We start from the raw sequence: 14424 nt of genomic DNA, 5'->3' as shown, positions 1-14424 counted from the left end.
TAGCATTGTAAATCTATAGACTTACCACTGTACTAGCATGGGGTGGTTGGAATGGTAGGACTAGGGGATAGAAATACAAATTTTGACAGAGTTGGAGTCATCTTCAGCTAAGACAGTTTTATTTTTCCACAGGGTAGCTGGCCTTTGTAATGGGTTGCCTTCAGATGTCATGCAGGAAGTATATTTATGTGAGTTTAAAAGAAAGCTTGTAACTATAAGAATAATAATGACTGGATTTTAATTTTGTTTAGAAAATGGAACAGCTTAAATGGACCAAAGGTCCCTTGTTATCCTCAAACATTATATTATGTTAATCATCATCTGCATGAAAATGTTCCCTCTGATATAGCCTATACCTAAATTAAGATATTCCCTCCTGACAGAACCTACACCTATATCAAGCTCCATCTGAAAGAACCACTGATAAGTCTTACTTAAAATTTCTTCATCAGACCAACACACAGATAAATATATTTACATAAATAAATTTTCACCTAACAGACCTACTGGCAAAAGTTTAGTGAACAAATATGCTCATTTTATAGTGAGCTCAAATAAACAAAACATTTATTTCCTACTCACTCATAAACAAACCTTATTAAATGTAAAGTTCTTATATCCCAAATGTATAGATAATTGTTGAGCTTTAAACCACCTTAGTTAGTAACAAACAAACTGCTATTTATTCCAGAAAATTCCATTTTAGAAATTTACAAATGCGTATTTAAAACACGATTTTTTACAGAAACATACAGTGTGTGTGTGTTTCCTTATAGCAAAGCCACATCGGACTATCTGCTGAGTCCAGCGAGGGGAATCGAGCCCCTGATTTTAGTGTTGTAAATACGTAGACTTACCTCTGCATACAGCATTCTGTAAGAACGTCACGATATCACCGTATCTTTACCTACACCTGGAATTTTAATAATGTGTACAAAAACATTCGATGGAGAATTCTGCAAATCTTTCTTCTGTTACTAAAGATGCAAGTTCACAGCTAACGGTAGGCACAACTTATCACACTGAAATATTCCTTTTTTATTCTGAGGTCGTAACATGTTATGCAGCCATTAATGCAATTTATCCATAAGAAAAACTACGATCTCATATAGTCAACTTACCTGTAATACAAGACAGTACTCACTGAATATACCATAATTCACTCTTGTTAGGTTGACTTTAATGTGTTTTAATGTTCCTTCAACTAACTTGCATATCTGTAGCTTCTATTTTAAATACATGGAAAAAAAGTATCACCCGTCATACTAAAACGACCAAGCTGAACAACATGCAACTATTAAAATCGTCACAGTAAACGTTGCAAGCGTTTTTCTTATGGCTGAGCGTATGTGATACTGTAAGAATCATCGGTTGTGTTGTGGACTATAACATTTCAACAATATAAGCAACAAATATATAAACATATATAATGATCTAATTTTTCTTCCAGCATTTATATTATTCTTTCAACTAGAATAAAATAAAATAGAATACGAATCATTATGGGTTTAAAAAGTTTCCCTGATTATTCAAGGAGGCCACAATCAGACTCCTCCCTTATCCCAATTACTGATACAGATATCCTAACGAGGTTCTAAAGAAACAAACATATTAGTCCTCCCTTAGTATTGAGCACGTGGGTCATGTTTTGTCCCGCTAGTTTCTGATTTTGTGTATGTTTATGGGGACGGTAGGAACTCATTTTCAAACATGGCATTTGCAGTCCCTCAAAGGGAGCCATAAACACGAAATTCGATGCGAGATTCGGATTCAGCGACTCTGAAAATCTATTCCTAGTCTTGAGCCTTGCCCGAATGACCTTCCGAGCAGTGCGTTTTAACCCTTATAGCTAACCCTAAATAGAAGGACTATGCCATGCATGCTCTAAAATTATAAGAAGAGTTCGAAGTCAAACAAACTTATTCACAAATGCATAACGTGAATTAATACAGGATAACTCTGTGTATCACTATTCTTCTTACACAGTTGTTACTTTATGGCCCAAGTTCAAGATGTACTATTGCTCCTGAAAAACAGAAATAAATCAATGGTCACTAACTACTGAAGTTACTGAGAAATACTTAAGTAATGCGAAAAACCACTAACGTAATAAAATAAAAACACTACGACAATCGTTCCATTATGTTAGGTTATTAAAATTGTGTGTTCATTACTTTCCCCATCTCAGATTAATAAAGAAGTTTATGAAAGAAGAATTAATAAAGAAATCTGTACTGAAATTAAATAAATTGTCCGGCAAATAGAAATAATTAAAACAAAGCCCAGAAAAAAATTACCTCTTTTTAAAACCCGACAGTTCAAAGTCAAACCAAACATACGTAAACCTCATATAAAAGACACGACTTTAGATAACGTATATGCTATGTAACCGGTAAATTAGTTTCAACACGCTAATAATGAACTCACTCTACAGTTTCACTAATGACAGTTAATGTATCCGAAAATTACGGATACGTCGCTGTGGCAGTCAATGGCTTACTCTGGAAGTTCGTGCAAACCTACACGATGGCTACATGTGCTTCCCGTCACTAACTTTGCAGTGACAAACTAGGGAAATGGCAGCTAGTCATCACCATCCACTGCCAACTCTTGGGCTACTCTTTTTATAACGTTATAACGATCCTCCACCCCCTCAAAACTGAATGGGTGAAAATGTTTGGTGGGATGGAGATTCGAAATCATGATTCACGGATTGTGAGTCGTACACCTCGAACCAACTGACCATGCCAGATAAATCAATGAATTCTGTTTTAAAATAACTTTATTTTTTGTTGTGTTATTAACAATATATTTGGATACAATTAAGGAGATAACCTTACCTGTGATCCTGAAGTACATTAACTTTTTCAGGTGGAAGCTTTTTCTCGCTAACCTTGCGGGTAAGCCGTCTTGAGTAAAGAAACACTCCGCCCTCACTTGTGTAGCCACTACAGAAATCTTCTGCTCTGTACACAGGACTTTGCCTAATCACTTCTCCATCACTCATGTAGCCTGCCACACTATTAACAGAATCCATATCCGAAAAATAATTTACGTCTAATAGGGCACGACTACTACCTAGCGCCCTCTTCACAGGGACACCATAAATTTTGGACGAATCATCTATCGTGACCATGTGTTGTGATGGACGTCCTACGCCATCATCAGTATTTTTGACATCTGCGTGTAACCGGAAATTGGCCATATACAAGCTATTTGTCGTATTGCGGCTGGACGACAAACGATTACGAATATAACCATAAGGCGAGGCACGTGCGAGAGGAGGCATGGGTTTTATACTAAGCATGACGTCATCTGATTCTTCTGTTGCCACCATATCCCGAGAGAAAAGGCCTGTAGCACAAGAACCATACAATCCACATTTCTTCATAACGGGTGGCATTTTTTTCACTTGATTAAAATCTTCTGCATCAGGGATGCCTTCTAATGTCTCGATTTGTTGCGCTGCTGATGAAGATCTATACATTTGACAGGACTGGTTATCATTTTCCTTACTTTTTGCGTTATTCGGAGGTTCCAGATCGTTTCTTCTTATCTTGCTTTCTGTGTGACAAGACACAGTATTTAGCTTCCTTAGACTGGTTTTAGAAGATTCTCTAATATCTCTATTCACGAAAGGTAGAACTTTAGCGACAGAAGCGTCACCCTGCGGCCTGTCTACCTGGCGCTCGGACTCATTTGGGCCTAACTTAAAGTTAGATTTAACGTCACTTTTCTGACAAGTCGCCACTAAGTCTTGACGATGGTTTGTGGTCTCTAAATATCTCTGATTTTCACAATTTGATGAATTTATAGGAATGTTAAGAGAGCCTAACAAGTTAAAAGTATTTCGACTTTTTATATTTTGCTTCCATTCTTCGTCACCAGAAGTCATGTCATTAGAGCTTTCAAAGTCCTGAGTATCTTTAGAATGTTTAAACATACCCTTCACAGCCGCAGTAGGCTTAGGAATGTTACTGTTGACCATTTGATTGAACATCGGTTCACTACTGTTTGGGTAAGTTGTTTCTGGGACACTAGGAATCTCTGGATTAATAGCTTTCACGATATTTTCAGACTTAGGATTGAGTGTATTTAGTCTTAACTGGCGAACCGAATTCTGCTCATTTTCACCCAAATGATTTTCTCCTAAATATTTTGTTTCTCGAGACTTACCGTCAGCCGTAACTATTATTTTAGCACAAAGGTTTAAAGATCCGGTGGTTGCATTCGACGATTCAAAACCGTCAGTTTCACCGAAATACTTCGAGTTTGCTTTCTGCAGAAACGAGTGACAAGACGGGTCTTCAAACATACATGGTGAAAAGTTTTTGCGATTTTTATTTTCATAAATGGAATTTGTGCTTTGTGTGGACTGGTCGTTTTCATTAATATGTTCTGCATTTTTGGATCGTTCTGTGGTGAGACTAGTTTCTGTACTCTTCAATTTCACTTTCTGCGTTGTAGAAAGTTTACGGTTCGGTACAGACTTGTGTTTGTGTGTAGTGGTTTCCTTAAGTAGTGTCTTACTTACCTGAATGTTTAATTTTGGTCCGAGTTTTTGATTACCACTTTCCTTTTTTTCCGACTTTTTAATATTTACAGATTGATTGGATGTTCCTTTTTGTTCCAGGTTTTCTTCATTAGCTGTACTGTTAGTAACGTTTGATGGCGTTGAATTCAAAGATGCTGGCCTCTTGTTTACAGTTTCTTGGTATAAAGAAAAGAAAAGGTTTTCTTATATTGCTTAATACCCACAAATTTAAATAAAAGTTTATATATTCAACAATTTTTCACCAATTCTGACGTTATTTGATAATATTCTCTTGGCCAAAATATTTGTATATTTTGTAACACATACTAAGATAGAATAAAACACACTTAGCGCTTTCAAACTGCGAAATGTATGTTATATTAAAAATCTACATATGAAATTTGTTTAATGAGATAGGTTCTCTCGACATCATGAAAGGTGCATTAGAACATCAATTTTATCAGAAAGCTGTACAAAGATGTGCAATTCAGCATTTTACCTATCGCAACAAAACCTTATCAAAACACATATAACGTCAAATTATTGCAAATAGCGTCTGTAACCTTACATTAGTTGATATTAAACATTCAGTTCTTTGTTGATCCTCCTCTGATAACCTTCGTTGAGGCATACGTCATGCTGTATTGATGTAATCCACAGAGATTCCATCTAAACTTATTACTAGAACGAGCTACAACTCAACTACAGCAGATTTAGGGTCATGGTCAGCAATTTTCCTGCTCATATCTGCTCAACAATTGTCAATGAGATTGTAACCTGGAGGCGTTTTAGTTATCGTAATCTTGTAAAGTATTCCTGAAGTATGCACACTGTGAGCAGTGGCATTGTCATCCTAGAACACAAAGCTATGGCTAAACCTTGTTCTAGCACATGACATAAACATAGTATTCATCTGCTGCTTATAAGAGACGCTATTGACGTTTCTTGAAGGAATGAAGAACAGTTTCTCCATCATGATGAATAACTTCCCAAACATCTACTGCACCATCTCTTGTGTATTCTCCATAGAAAAAACAGTCTTCCCTAATCTGTTCTCTAAGAAAACGATACCAGCTTTAACAAGCCGGAAAAAAGACTCATCTGTAAATACAGCATGTCACCAATGTCCTAACTATAAGCTGAGATGTTGTCTTGCACAAGTAACATGGCAACGGCGGTGAATTCTGTTAATATTGGTTTGCAGATATCCCATCTTGCAAAATAACATTGTTTTGTTGGTTGTTACTCACTATTCTTCTGAAACACCTTGAAATGAATGTGCTCATGTTTTTCCTCTCGTAAGGTGTTTGAAGACTTCTTTCGACCTTGATGTATAAACCTAATCAAAATACGGTCATCTATGGCAGCAGATTTTCGGCGTCTGCCAGTAGACTTTACAGAAAAAAATTTTGTAGTTCACTGACGTTTCAGGTTTCTTTATACAGCACACTGATGGTACCCTTATATTCTCGCAATGTCCATTCGTTTCATACCATTTTTGGACAGTTGAAAAATTTGATGCCTTATGACTTCCGGCACATGGTGATGAACGACTAAGCCCAAAATAAACCAATACAAAGGAACACCTTTATATCTATATTAAAAATAATAAAATAAATAATATATTCAAACATCTAAGCCCGCCGTCTACATTCTGACACTCAGTTACACAACCCCTTTCAAACATGTGGTCAGCTTCCGGTCAGTTACCTCTCTCTTTCTTTGTGAACCTGACGATGACTGAAGGAGGTCGAAACGTTGTTCACTCCTCTACGTAAAAAACAATTTTTCTCAACCGAAACGAGCCGTTTTTACATATATATGACTCTACACAATGTACAAAGAAACTGTCTGAACAAAGCGTTGATCTGTTTCGAAGAACATTATTCCAGAAGCATTTGTTTGTTTTGGAATTTCGCACAAAGCTACTCGAGGGCTATCTGTGCTAGCCGTCCCTAATTTAGCAATGTAAGACTAGAGGGAAGGCAGCTAGTCATCACCACCCACCGCCAACTCTTGGGCTACTCTTTTACCAACGAAAAGTGGGATTGACCGTAACATTATAACGCCCCCACGGCTGAGAGGGCGAGCATGTTTTGGCGCGACTCGGGCGCGAACCCGCGACCCTCAGAGTAAGAAGTGCACGCCTTAACGCGCTAGGCCATGCCAGGCCCCATTCCAGAAGCATATATATTTTTATACAAAGTAGGTGTGTATGTGTGTTTTAACGAACAAATGCTCACAAAACTTATACAGACCAGAATAACACTCGTACATGTCTGTTCAATCACACGCTACCTTCTCTGCTACTATTAGTCTAATGAGCTTATAATTTGGTTGTATAATTTAGTGGTTAGACCACATTTGGAATACTGTGTTCAGTCTTGGGATCCTTACCTTAAGAAAGATATCGAACTGTTGGAAAGGATTTAGAGAAGGGTCACTAGAATGTGGCCTGGGATGACCTCAAACTGTTTTCTTTTGATAAAAGGAAGCGTTGAAGGGGATCTTATTGAGGTGTTAAGATTGTAAAAGAATTGATAATGTTGATGTGTCATCTTTATTTATACTTAATAAGGAGAATAGTAGGAATAAGATACAAAAATATACGTTATGGCAGAGTATGAGCCATTTTCAGCTGAGACAGTTTTATTTTTCTAACGGGGTGGTTGACCTTTTAAATTGGGTGCTTTCGGATGTTGTAGAGGCAGTAAATCTAAATGAGTTTAAGAAAAATCTTGATAATTACATTAATAAGGGCTAGGTTTAAGTTTTTTCTTTAAGTTAATTTAGTTCAGAGTTAAAAACAGTCGATATGGACCTGTTGATAAACATGTGTAATAATGACAGGAGCAGCAAACAAGTAGTTAGTGTGAAAACAAAGACTTTACGTGTGAAGTAATCATAAACATCTGTGTGAGTTGAATTTCTTAACTGAAAACTTAAAATTCCAAAGAAAACCGCATGCTAAAGTATCTCGCTTAGATTGAAACAAGTTGTGAGAACTCGTACTTCCGATTCGGAGTGTGTGTGTTTTCTCATAACAAAGCCACATCGGGCTATCTGCTGAGTCCACCGTGGGGAAAATAATCCCTTATTTTGGCATTGTAAATACCAGCAGGGACCATCCAATTCAACTGAATTTACTAATTATTAAATAACAAATGTAGATTAGTATGACATTAAACTAAGGAAAAATCAAGTTTGTTTTTTAACGTTGAGGATGAGTATTTTAATTTTTTTTCAATTGAGAAAACAATTTTGTTATTTGTGTCATCATGTTAAAGATCCCAAAATAATATAGTAGAAAAATAACAAATGAAACAAAAGTCTAAAACTAGACGGGCACTAAGTAGGGCGCACAACACTGCTATGCAGCGGTGATCATATTCGTCCCTAAAAATTAAAAAGAAAAATGCGACAGTATGCCCATCGATGTGAAGACACGGACAGGTTTTGGCGTTACAATAAAAAATAATATCTTACATAAATCCACCATTCAAAATGATCAGTTTGACCGAATTACAGAGCAAAATATCAGAAAAATTTATTCTAATGTCAAAATTTAGGAATTTTTCGAATTTTTGTGACTTTGTTACGACCTTGACCCTCACAAAACTAATCATATTAAGTTGGGTCATAGTCCAAATGTGTACCAACTTTCGTCCAAATCCATTGAGACGTTTTCGAGAATCTTGCTGTCAAAAATGCATAAATACAGGGGCGAAGACATAATATCCGTCCATTGTTGGTGAAATACTATGAAACTAGTTGTCTCAAAGAAAGATGAATATCTATTACTAGGTTTGGTTTATTTTGTTTTGAATTTCACGCAAAGCTACACGAGGGTTATCTGTGCTAGCCGTCCCTAGTTTAGTAGTGTAAGACAAGAGGTGGCAGCTAGTCTTCACCACCTACCGCCAACTCTGGAGCTATTATATTACCAACGAATATTAGGATTGACTAACACATTATAACGACTGAAAAGGCGAGCATGTTTGGTGTGACGAGGATTAGAATCCACGACCCTCAGATTACGAGTCGAGTGTCTTAACCACCTGGCCAAACTGTTACTAACAAGTTAGTATTTTACTATAAAGTTCATATTTACAATACATGTTTATCTTATTTTAACACGTTTTCTCAAGCTTCAAAATAATGTTTAAATTATCGCATATTTATTTTATACAAATTATCAAAAATAATATTATTTCTATCAAACAGATTTTATTCTAAATGAAGTAAGACCCGCTTACTTGGTGTAAAAGTTGAATCTTATATTTTACTAATTTAACTGAAAAAGGAAGCCTTGAAGTTACAATTACTAAAAACGATATTTATATCAAGAAATTACCATGACTGTGGGAAATTCGATGTCTGTATGGTGTAAATGAAAATAATAAAGCGGCCCACGTACTTTTTGTTGCCACTTGTTAATTATTTTCAGCAGTTAGATATTTGGATATTGTAACAAAAAATGACATAAATACCACTGGTAAAACTGAAAAGAAGAAGATATTTGGAAATTAATTAAACTTTTATATCAGTCTGATAAGAAATTTATCTTTGTCATAACCGAAAGATTGTCTTCTGGCTGCTGTTATTAGGTACACTGACTGGCTACTTCGAAAGACTCAAACTGTATCACCCATCATCGCATTAATATATTTAAAGTAATTCGACATTATTGATAACTGTAGTTGTCTTATTCGATCGCAGAACATTCTTTGAAGAATATGATTGGTTCTACAGTTTGCTCACATTTATAGAATGAGGGCCAACGTAGTTAATGCGAAGTTCAAGTTCATTCTAGGTGCTTAAACTGACGAATATCTGGTGAAAATGCTAAGTTTAGAAAACACTGAACCAATTTTAGACACAATACTAGTGCGGTCTATTGTTGCACTATCATTTTAGAAAATAATTTATCCACTAAAGTGGAAGTAGAGCACAGTTGAGTAGATATGACCAGTAACTACTCTCACGTGGTTGTTAGTTGTATCTTTAAAATAATCAAATAAGCTAATCCCTGTGATGACAAGGTTTCCCTGTACTACAGCATTACCTAAAGAAGTTTGCACAACGGTACAAGCAAGGCCATATGTCTCATACGATATTTTCCATATTTTTACTTCACCTCACTACAAAAGACAGTAAAATGAACAGGACACACACTTACTATTATTTAACGACACACTGAAGCCACACTTCGCTGTTTGTATCTGAAATTAGCTGTTTTATTCTTGTTATCAAATGTCATATTACAGTTTTTGTAATGACTTTCTCATGGTTTAAGATAATTGAATCCTGATCTCTGTTGAAATAATGACAGAATAAATCTAGCGTCAGTTACACATCTTATATATTCTTTTGTTTTGAGACACCAGCGATTAACAAAACTTTGAGATAATCATTCCTTTTCGGCTTTTACTAAACTCTGACATAAGGTATATTTGAAAATTGATGAAACTAATACACGACTACATATTTGCATTTTTAAGCTCAAAAAGTCTCCTGACACCTCACATGACCAGTTTGTAAATTAATAGAATTTTCGAAATGTATGAGAGCGCCCACAAAAGTTACCAGTCACTGAACTTCTTTAGAAAGAGGTAGCCCAATGTATACAACATTTTAATAATTTTTACCTTATTGTTCTCATTCTCCTACATTTCTAACAACAATTCAGAACTTACTACAATTAGTCGGTTTGTAACAACAATTTGTAATAACATTTGTAACAACAATTCAGAACTTACTACAATTAGTCGGTTTCGTGTCGTTGCTTTTACTTCTTGAAAAATTTCTCCCAAATGTTTTTTTTGAAAAACTCTTGACATTGTTATCGACTCCAGTAGAAGCGAGACATATGGATGCCTCCGGTCCTTCTGGTGTCGACCCAGAGCTGGGCTCGCTATTAGAAGTATCACTTCGTTCACTTCTAGCTGAACTAAAACCACTGCTACTACTTGTTTGCTTCGAGAATCCGCCACCTAGGGAAAATATATTCAACGAAGTTTCTAGCTTTTGAGCGAATTTAGTTCGTTAAAAAAGTGAAATATGTATCACAGTCGTCATCAAAATATTTATATTTAATTCGTACACAAAATGTATGTTTTATGGCTGTATCAACAAGGAAGAGCGTGAACACCTACTCTAATTTTCAGGCTTATCTGACCTATTAAAAAATATATATGATTGTGTGGGCCGCTAGGTTATCCATTTTACAAGAAGAAATGTGGCAGTCACATGTTTGAGGTGTCAATCAAAACATTATTAGTCATCTGTTAAAAATTAATTTTAAGGAGGTATACTACTGTTACCTATTACTAAAGTAGGTACATATATACATTGGTAAAACACCTGAAGGCCCAGCATGGCCAGGTGGTTAAGGTACTCGATTCGTAGTCTGAGAGTCGAGGGTTCGAATCCCCTTCGCATCAAACATGCTCGTCTTTTCAGCCATGGGGTGTTATAAAGTTACGGTTAATTCCATTATCCGTTGGTAAAAGAGTACCCCAAGAGTTAGCGGTGGGTGGTGATGACTAGCTGCATTCCCTCTAGTTTTACACTACTAAGTTAGGGACGGCTAGCGCAGATAGCTCACGAGAAGTTTTGCGCGAAATTCAAAACAAACCAAAACACCTGAACCTTTTGTGAATTACTTGCAACTAAAAATACTGTGAAACATTTTGTGAGAGATTATAGTTGGGAGAGAACTGGGGCACTTTGTACTAGTTTTCCCTGGTACCATTTATTCATTATTTCAAAAAAGCTTGAAAACGCCAAGATATCATGAAAGAAAAACTGGTATGGGACTTGTGTCGCATGAAACAACTGCTAGAAGCAGTGAAGGCTGTTCAAAAAGACACATCAATACAACAAGTAGCAAAAGATGAAGGAGTATGATAAAGCGTGTTTGTACGATATACAAAATACAACAACAGTAATCCAAATACAAGACTCGCATCTAATTACACTCATAGACAAGTGATGAATGAAAACGGAGAAAAAGCATTACAAAATACCGAACAACTGCATCAAAAATATTTCATGGTCTTACATCTATTAAAGTGAGATAACCAGTTTATGAATTGGTCCTGACGAACAAATTTATAATATCAACAAAGAGGAATGGGACAAATATAGCCGGAAAAGATTGGTTTACTGGTTTTATGCAGAAATATTCCACAACCTCAATATTTTCTTCTTAGGCAACATCATTAATTCGTGCATCAACTTTCAGCAGACATACAGTGAATGAGTTCTTCAATATTTTGGAAACAGTTATAAATGATAAGAATGTTGGAAGAAAATTTTATAATCTGGAAAAATCTAAATTTACTAAGGGAGATTTTGAAGGTTGAAAGCAGTAAAACCCGAAACAATTGAGCTTGGTAAGGTCACGTGAGCGAGGTGAACTTGTAACAGTTTGTATCATTGTTTCTGCAACCGGAATACCATTGTCCCTAGATCTGATATTCTGTAGGAAGAACTACAAAGATATTTTTCTCACTGGAACTTCTGAAGATTTTTTAGGAATGGTGTCTGAGTCTGATTGGATGACCAATGTCCTATTCATAAAAGTCATGAAATATTTTCTTCCAAGGAAAATCTTGTCATTCTAGTCAGTGATAACGGTGTGTGTTGATGCTCTGAAGTATGCAAAGGACCATAGAGCACATGTTATCATACTGTCTCCACTGCCACTAGATCGGTTTGTTTTTGACCTGATAAAACCCTACTTTAATCCTGAGGCAAACAGTTGAATGACAAGAAGCCCTGGCAAATGCATTAAAATATATCAACGGGCAGAGTAGGTTGGTGCTGCACGGATAAAACCTCCATCCCATGGAAGAAATGAACTAAACTGAACTTTCAAGTCAGTTTTGGAAACCTTGATGTTCGTTGAGAGTAAAACACGTTGCTGTATTTGGCGAGCATCCTTACAAAGTTATTTTTATTGAAATTATTAATGATGGCAAAATAGAATATTAAATATTTATTTCTGCTACATATATTTTGTTTAACAGTTTGTTTTCTTTTTTTTAATTTCGCGCAAAGCTACATGAGAGCTATCTGCGCTAGCCGTCCCTAATTTGGCAGTGGAAGGCAGCTAGTCATCACCACAAACCGCCAACTCTTGGGCTACTCTTTTCCAACGAATAATGGGATTAACCGATACATTATAACACCCCCATGGCTAAAAGGGGCGAGCATGTTTGGTGTGACAGGGATTCGAACGTGCGACTCTCAGATTGCGAGTCAAGCATACTAGCCACACCTGGCCATGCTGGGTCTTCTGTAACAGACATTGCCTTGGACTATTTACTCAGACTTCTGTTTAATAATTTTCCCTTTATGTTTTACCGTGGTATCGCGTTAATGACAAGCATTTTTAATATGTTATGTCAAGTGTGAAAAAACATCAATTGTGTTTATCCATTCACTTTATACACGTAAAATTAAGCTACTCCCTCAATAAAATTCTTTATCGTGACATGTTTATTGTGACATGCCTTATTACCAAATCTGTTTACATTCGCCTAATAGCATAGTCACATGAGTATTACTTGTTCCTTTCAGAAAATATGTTTTTACAAATAAACAAAAAATTTCATATGATTACATGTACCTGGATATGAAGTAATCATGTTTCATGAAATACTTTATGTTAATGGCCCATTTCTCCCTAAGCAATTTAGCAGTATTCCTTCGTAAATGCTAGTTCACTACAAAACAAAGCATTTTTCAAATTTTGTAACAATTTCAAAAAGAAATATAATACTAATGAAAATCTGCCTAATTTTAGGATCACATAAAGTACTTAATTAAAATTAAAACCATTGGATACAATTAACAATTGAATCATGACAAAGCGAAAGGTAACAGACATGATATCGTGTCCCAGTTGTTCCCAGTCTCCTCTACACTACGTTTCGTAAAAGTAATTATATTTTATACTGAAAGAATAGCGTATTCCGTAATTGTTTAGCACTTAGAGACTGGTTTAAAATCATAAAATGGACGATATTTCATAAATACATTTAAAATATCACTAACCTTTGGCTTTTTCTCCAGATGTGACTTTGTAATTGAAAAAACTAAATTTATCTAACATAGAGTTATTATTAGAAGACGTATACTTGTGTCCAACAGGATGGGTGTCAGGTGACGTATTGCGCAGCGTAGCACAGGAACGTATTTTAACCGGAAGATGTGGTATTGACGAAACCGATGAAGGCCTGAAAGGATACAATAATAGCCCTGAATTTAGGTAAACAATTTAAAAATAATTAAGCAAACATCTCACATTTGTTAGACTACTTGCTTCTAATCATTAAAATAATAGTGTAAAACAATTTTCTTAGTCTAAAGAGTATAAATGTTTGGAATATATAAAGTAAGGAATGCTAGACGGGAGAGTAATTCGAACATCTAGTTTTCCTATTATTCCTTTTATCTCAATGGATAACGTCAGGACCTGTTACATTCAAATTACGATACATTTCGTATAATGTTTCTTTAATTTCAGTTGCCCCGATATCCCAAAAGAGAGCTTGAGGACTTATAACATTAAAATTATTCAGTTGACTTCTCCCTGTGGAAAATTTATGTAGTTTTGCGCTAAAAAAACAACTAATTTCTGTTATAGTAAATACAATGTCCCTAACACAGAATCTAAACTAATTTCTGTTACAGTCAATACAATGTCCCTAACACAGAATGTAAACACGATAAGCATAGTGTGCCTAATCCTGAGCGTTTTTGTTGTTGTTTCTAATTAAGCACAAGGCTTCACAATGGGCTATCTGCGCTCTGCTCACAACCGGTATCAAAACCCAGATTCTAGCGTTGTAATTCGGCAGACATACCGCTGTGCCACTAGG

General features: G+C 35.8%; 1 protein-coding gene and 1 long non-coding RNA gene across 2 annotated transcripts in view; one reads left to right on the top strand and one right to left on the bottom strand.

The window, feature by feature from the left end:
• LOC143245436 (uncharacterized) overlaps positions 1 to 3006 on the top strand; it is a 38350-nt gene extending 35344 nt beyond the window's left edge. The window contains exon 2 of the long non-coding RNA XR_013025627.1: positions 2872 to 3006. This is a non-coding gene — a long non-coding RNA (uncharacterized LOC143245436). The remainder of the gene's footprint in view (positions 1 to 2871) is intronic.
• LOC143245425 (uncharacterized) overlaps positions 1 to 14424 on the bottom strand; it is a 222559-nt gene that overhangs the window by 83174 nt on the left and 124961 nt on the right. Inside the window, exons 8-10 of the mRNA XM_076491775.1 lie at positions 13598 to 13779; positions 10294 to 10527; positions 2841 to 4710 (exon numbers count right to left, since the gene is read on the bottom strand). Of these exons, the coding sequence (XP_076347890.1) occupies positions 2841 to 4710; positions 10294 to 10527; positions 13598 to 13779 (2286 nt within the window). The remainder of the gene's footprint in view (positions 1 to 2840; positions 4711 to 10293; positions 10528 to 13597; positions 13780 to 14424) is intronic.

The sequence above is a fragment of the Tachypleus tridentatus genome, chromosome 1 (genome assembly GCF_004210375.1).
Source record: "Tachypleus tridentatus isolate NWPU-2018 chromosome 1, ASM421037v1, whole genome shotgun sequence".
Classification (NCBI taxonomy): domain Eukaryota; kingdom Metazoa; phylum Arthropoda; class Merostomata; order Xiphosura; family Limulidae; genus Tachypleus; species Tachypleus tridentatus.
The sequence above is the reverse complement of the archived record's forward strand: the minus strand, read 5'-3'. Positions and strand labels throughout refer to the sequence as shown.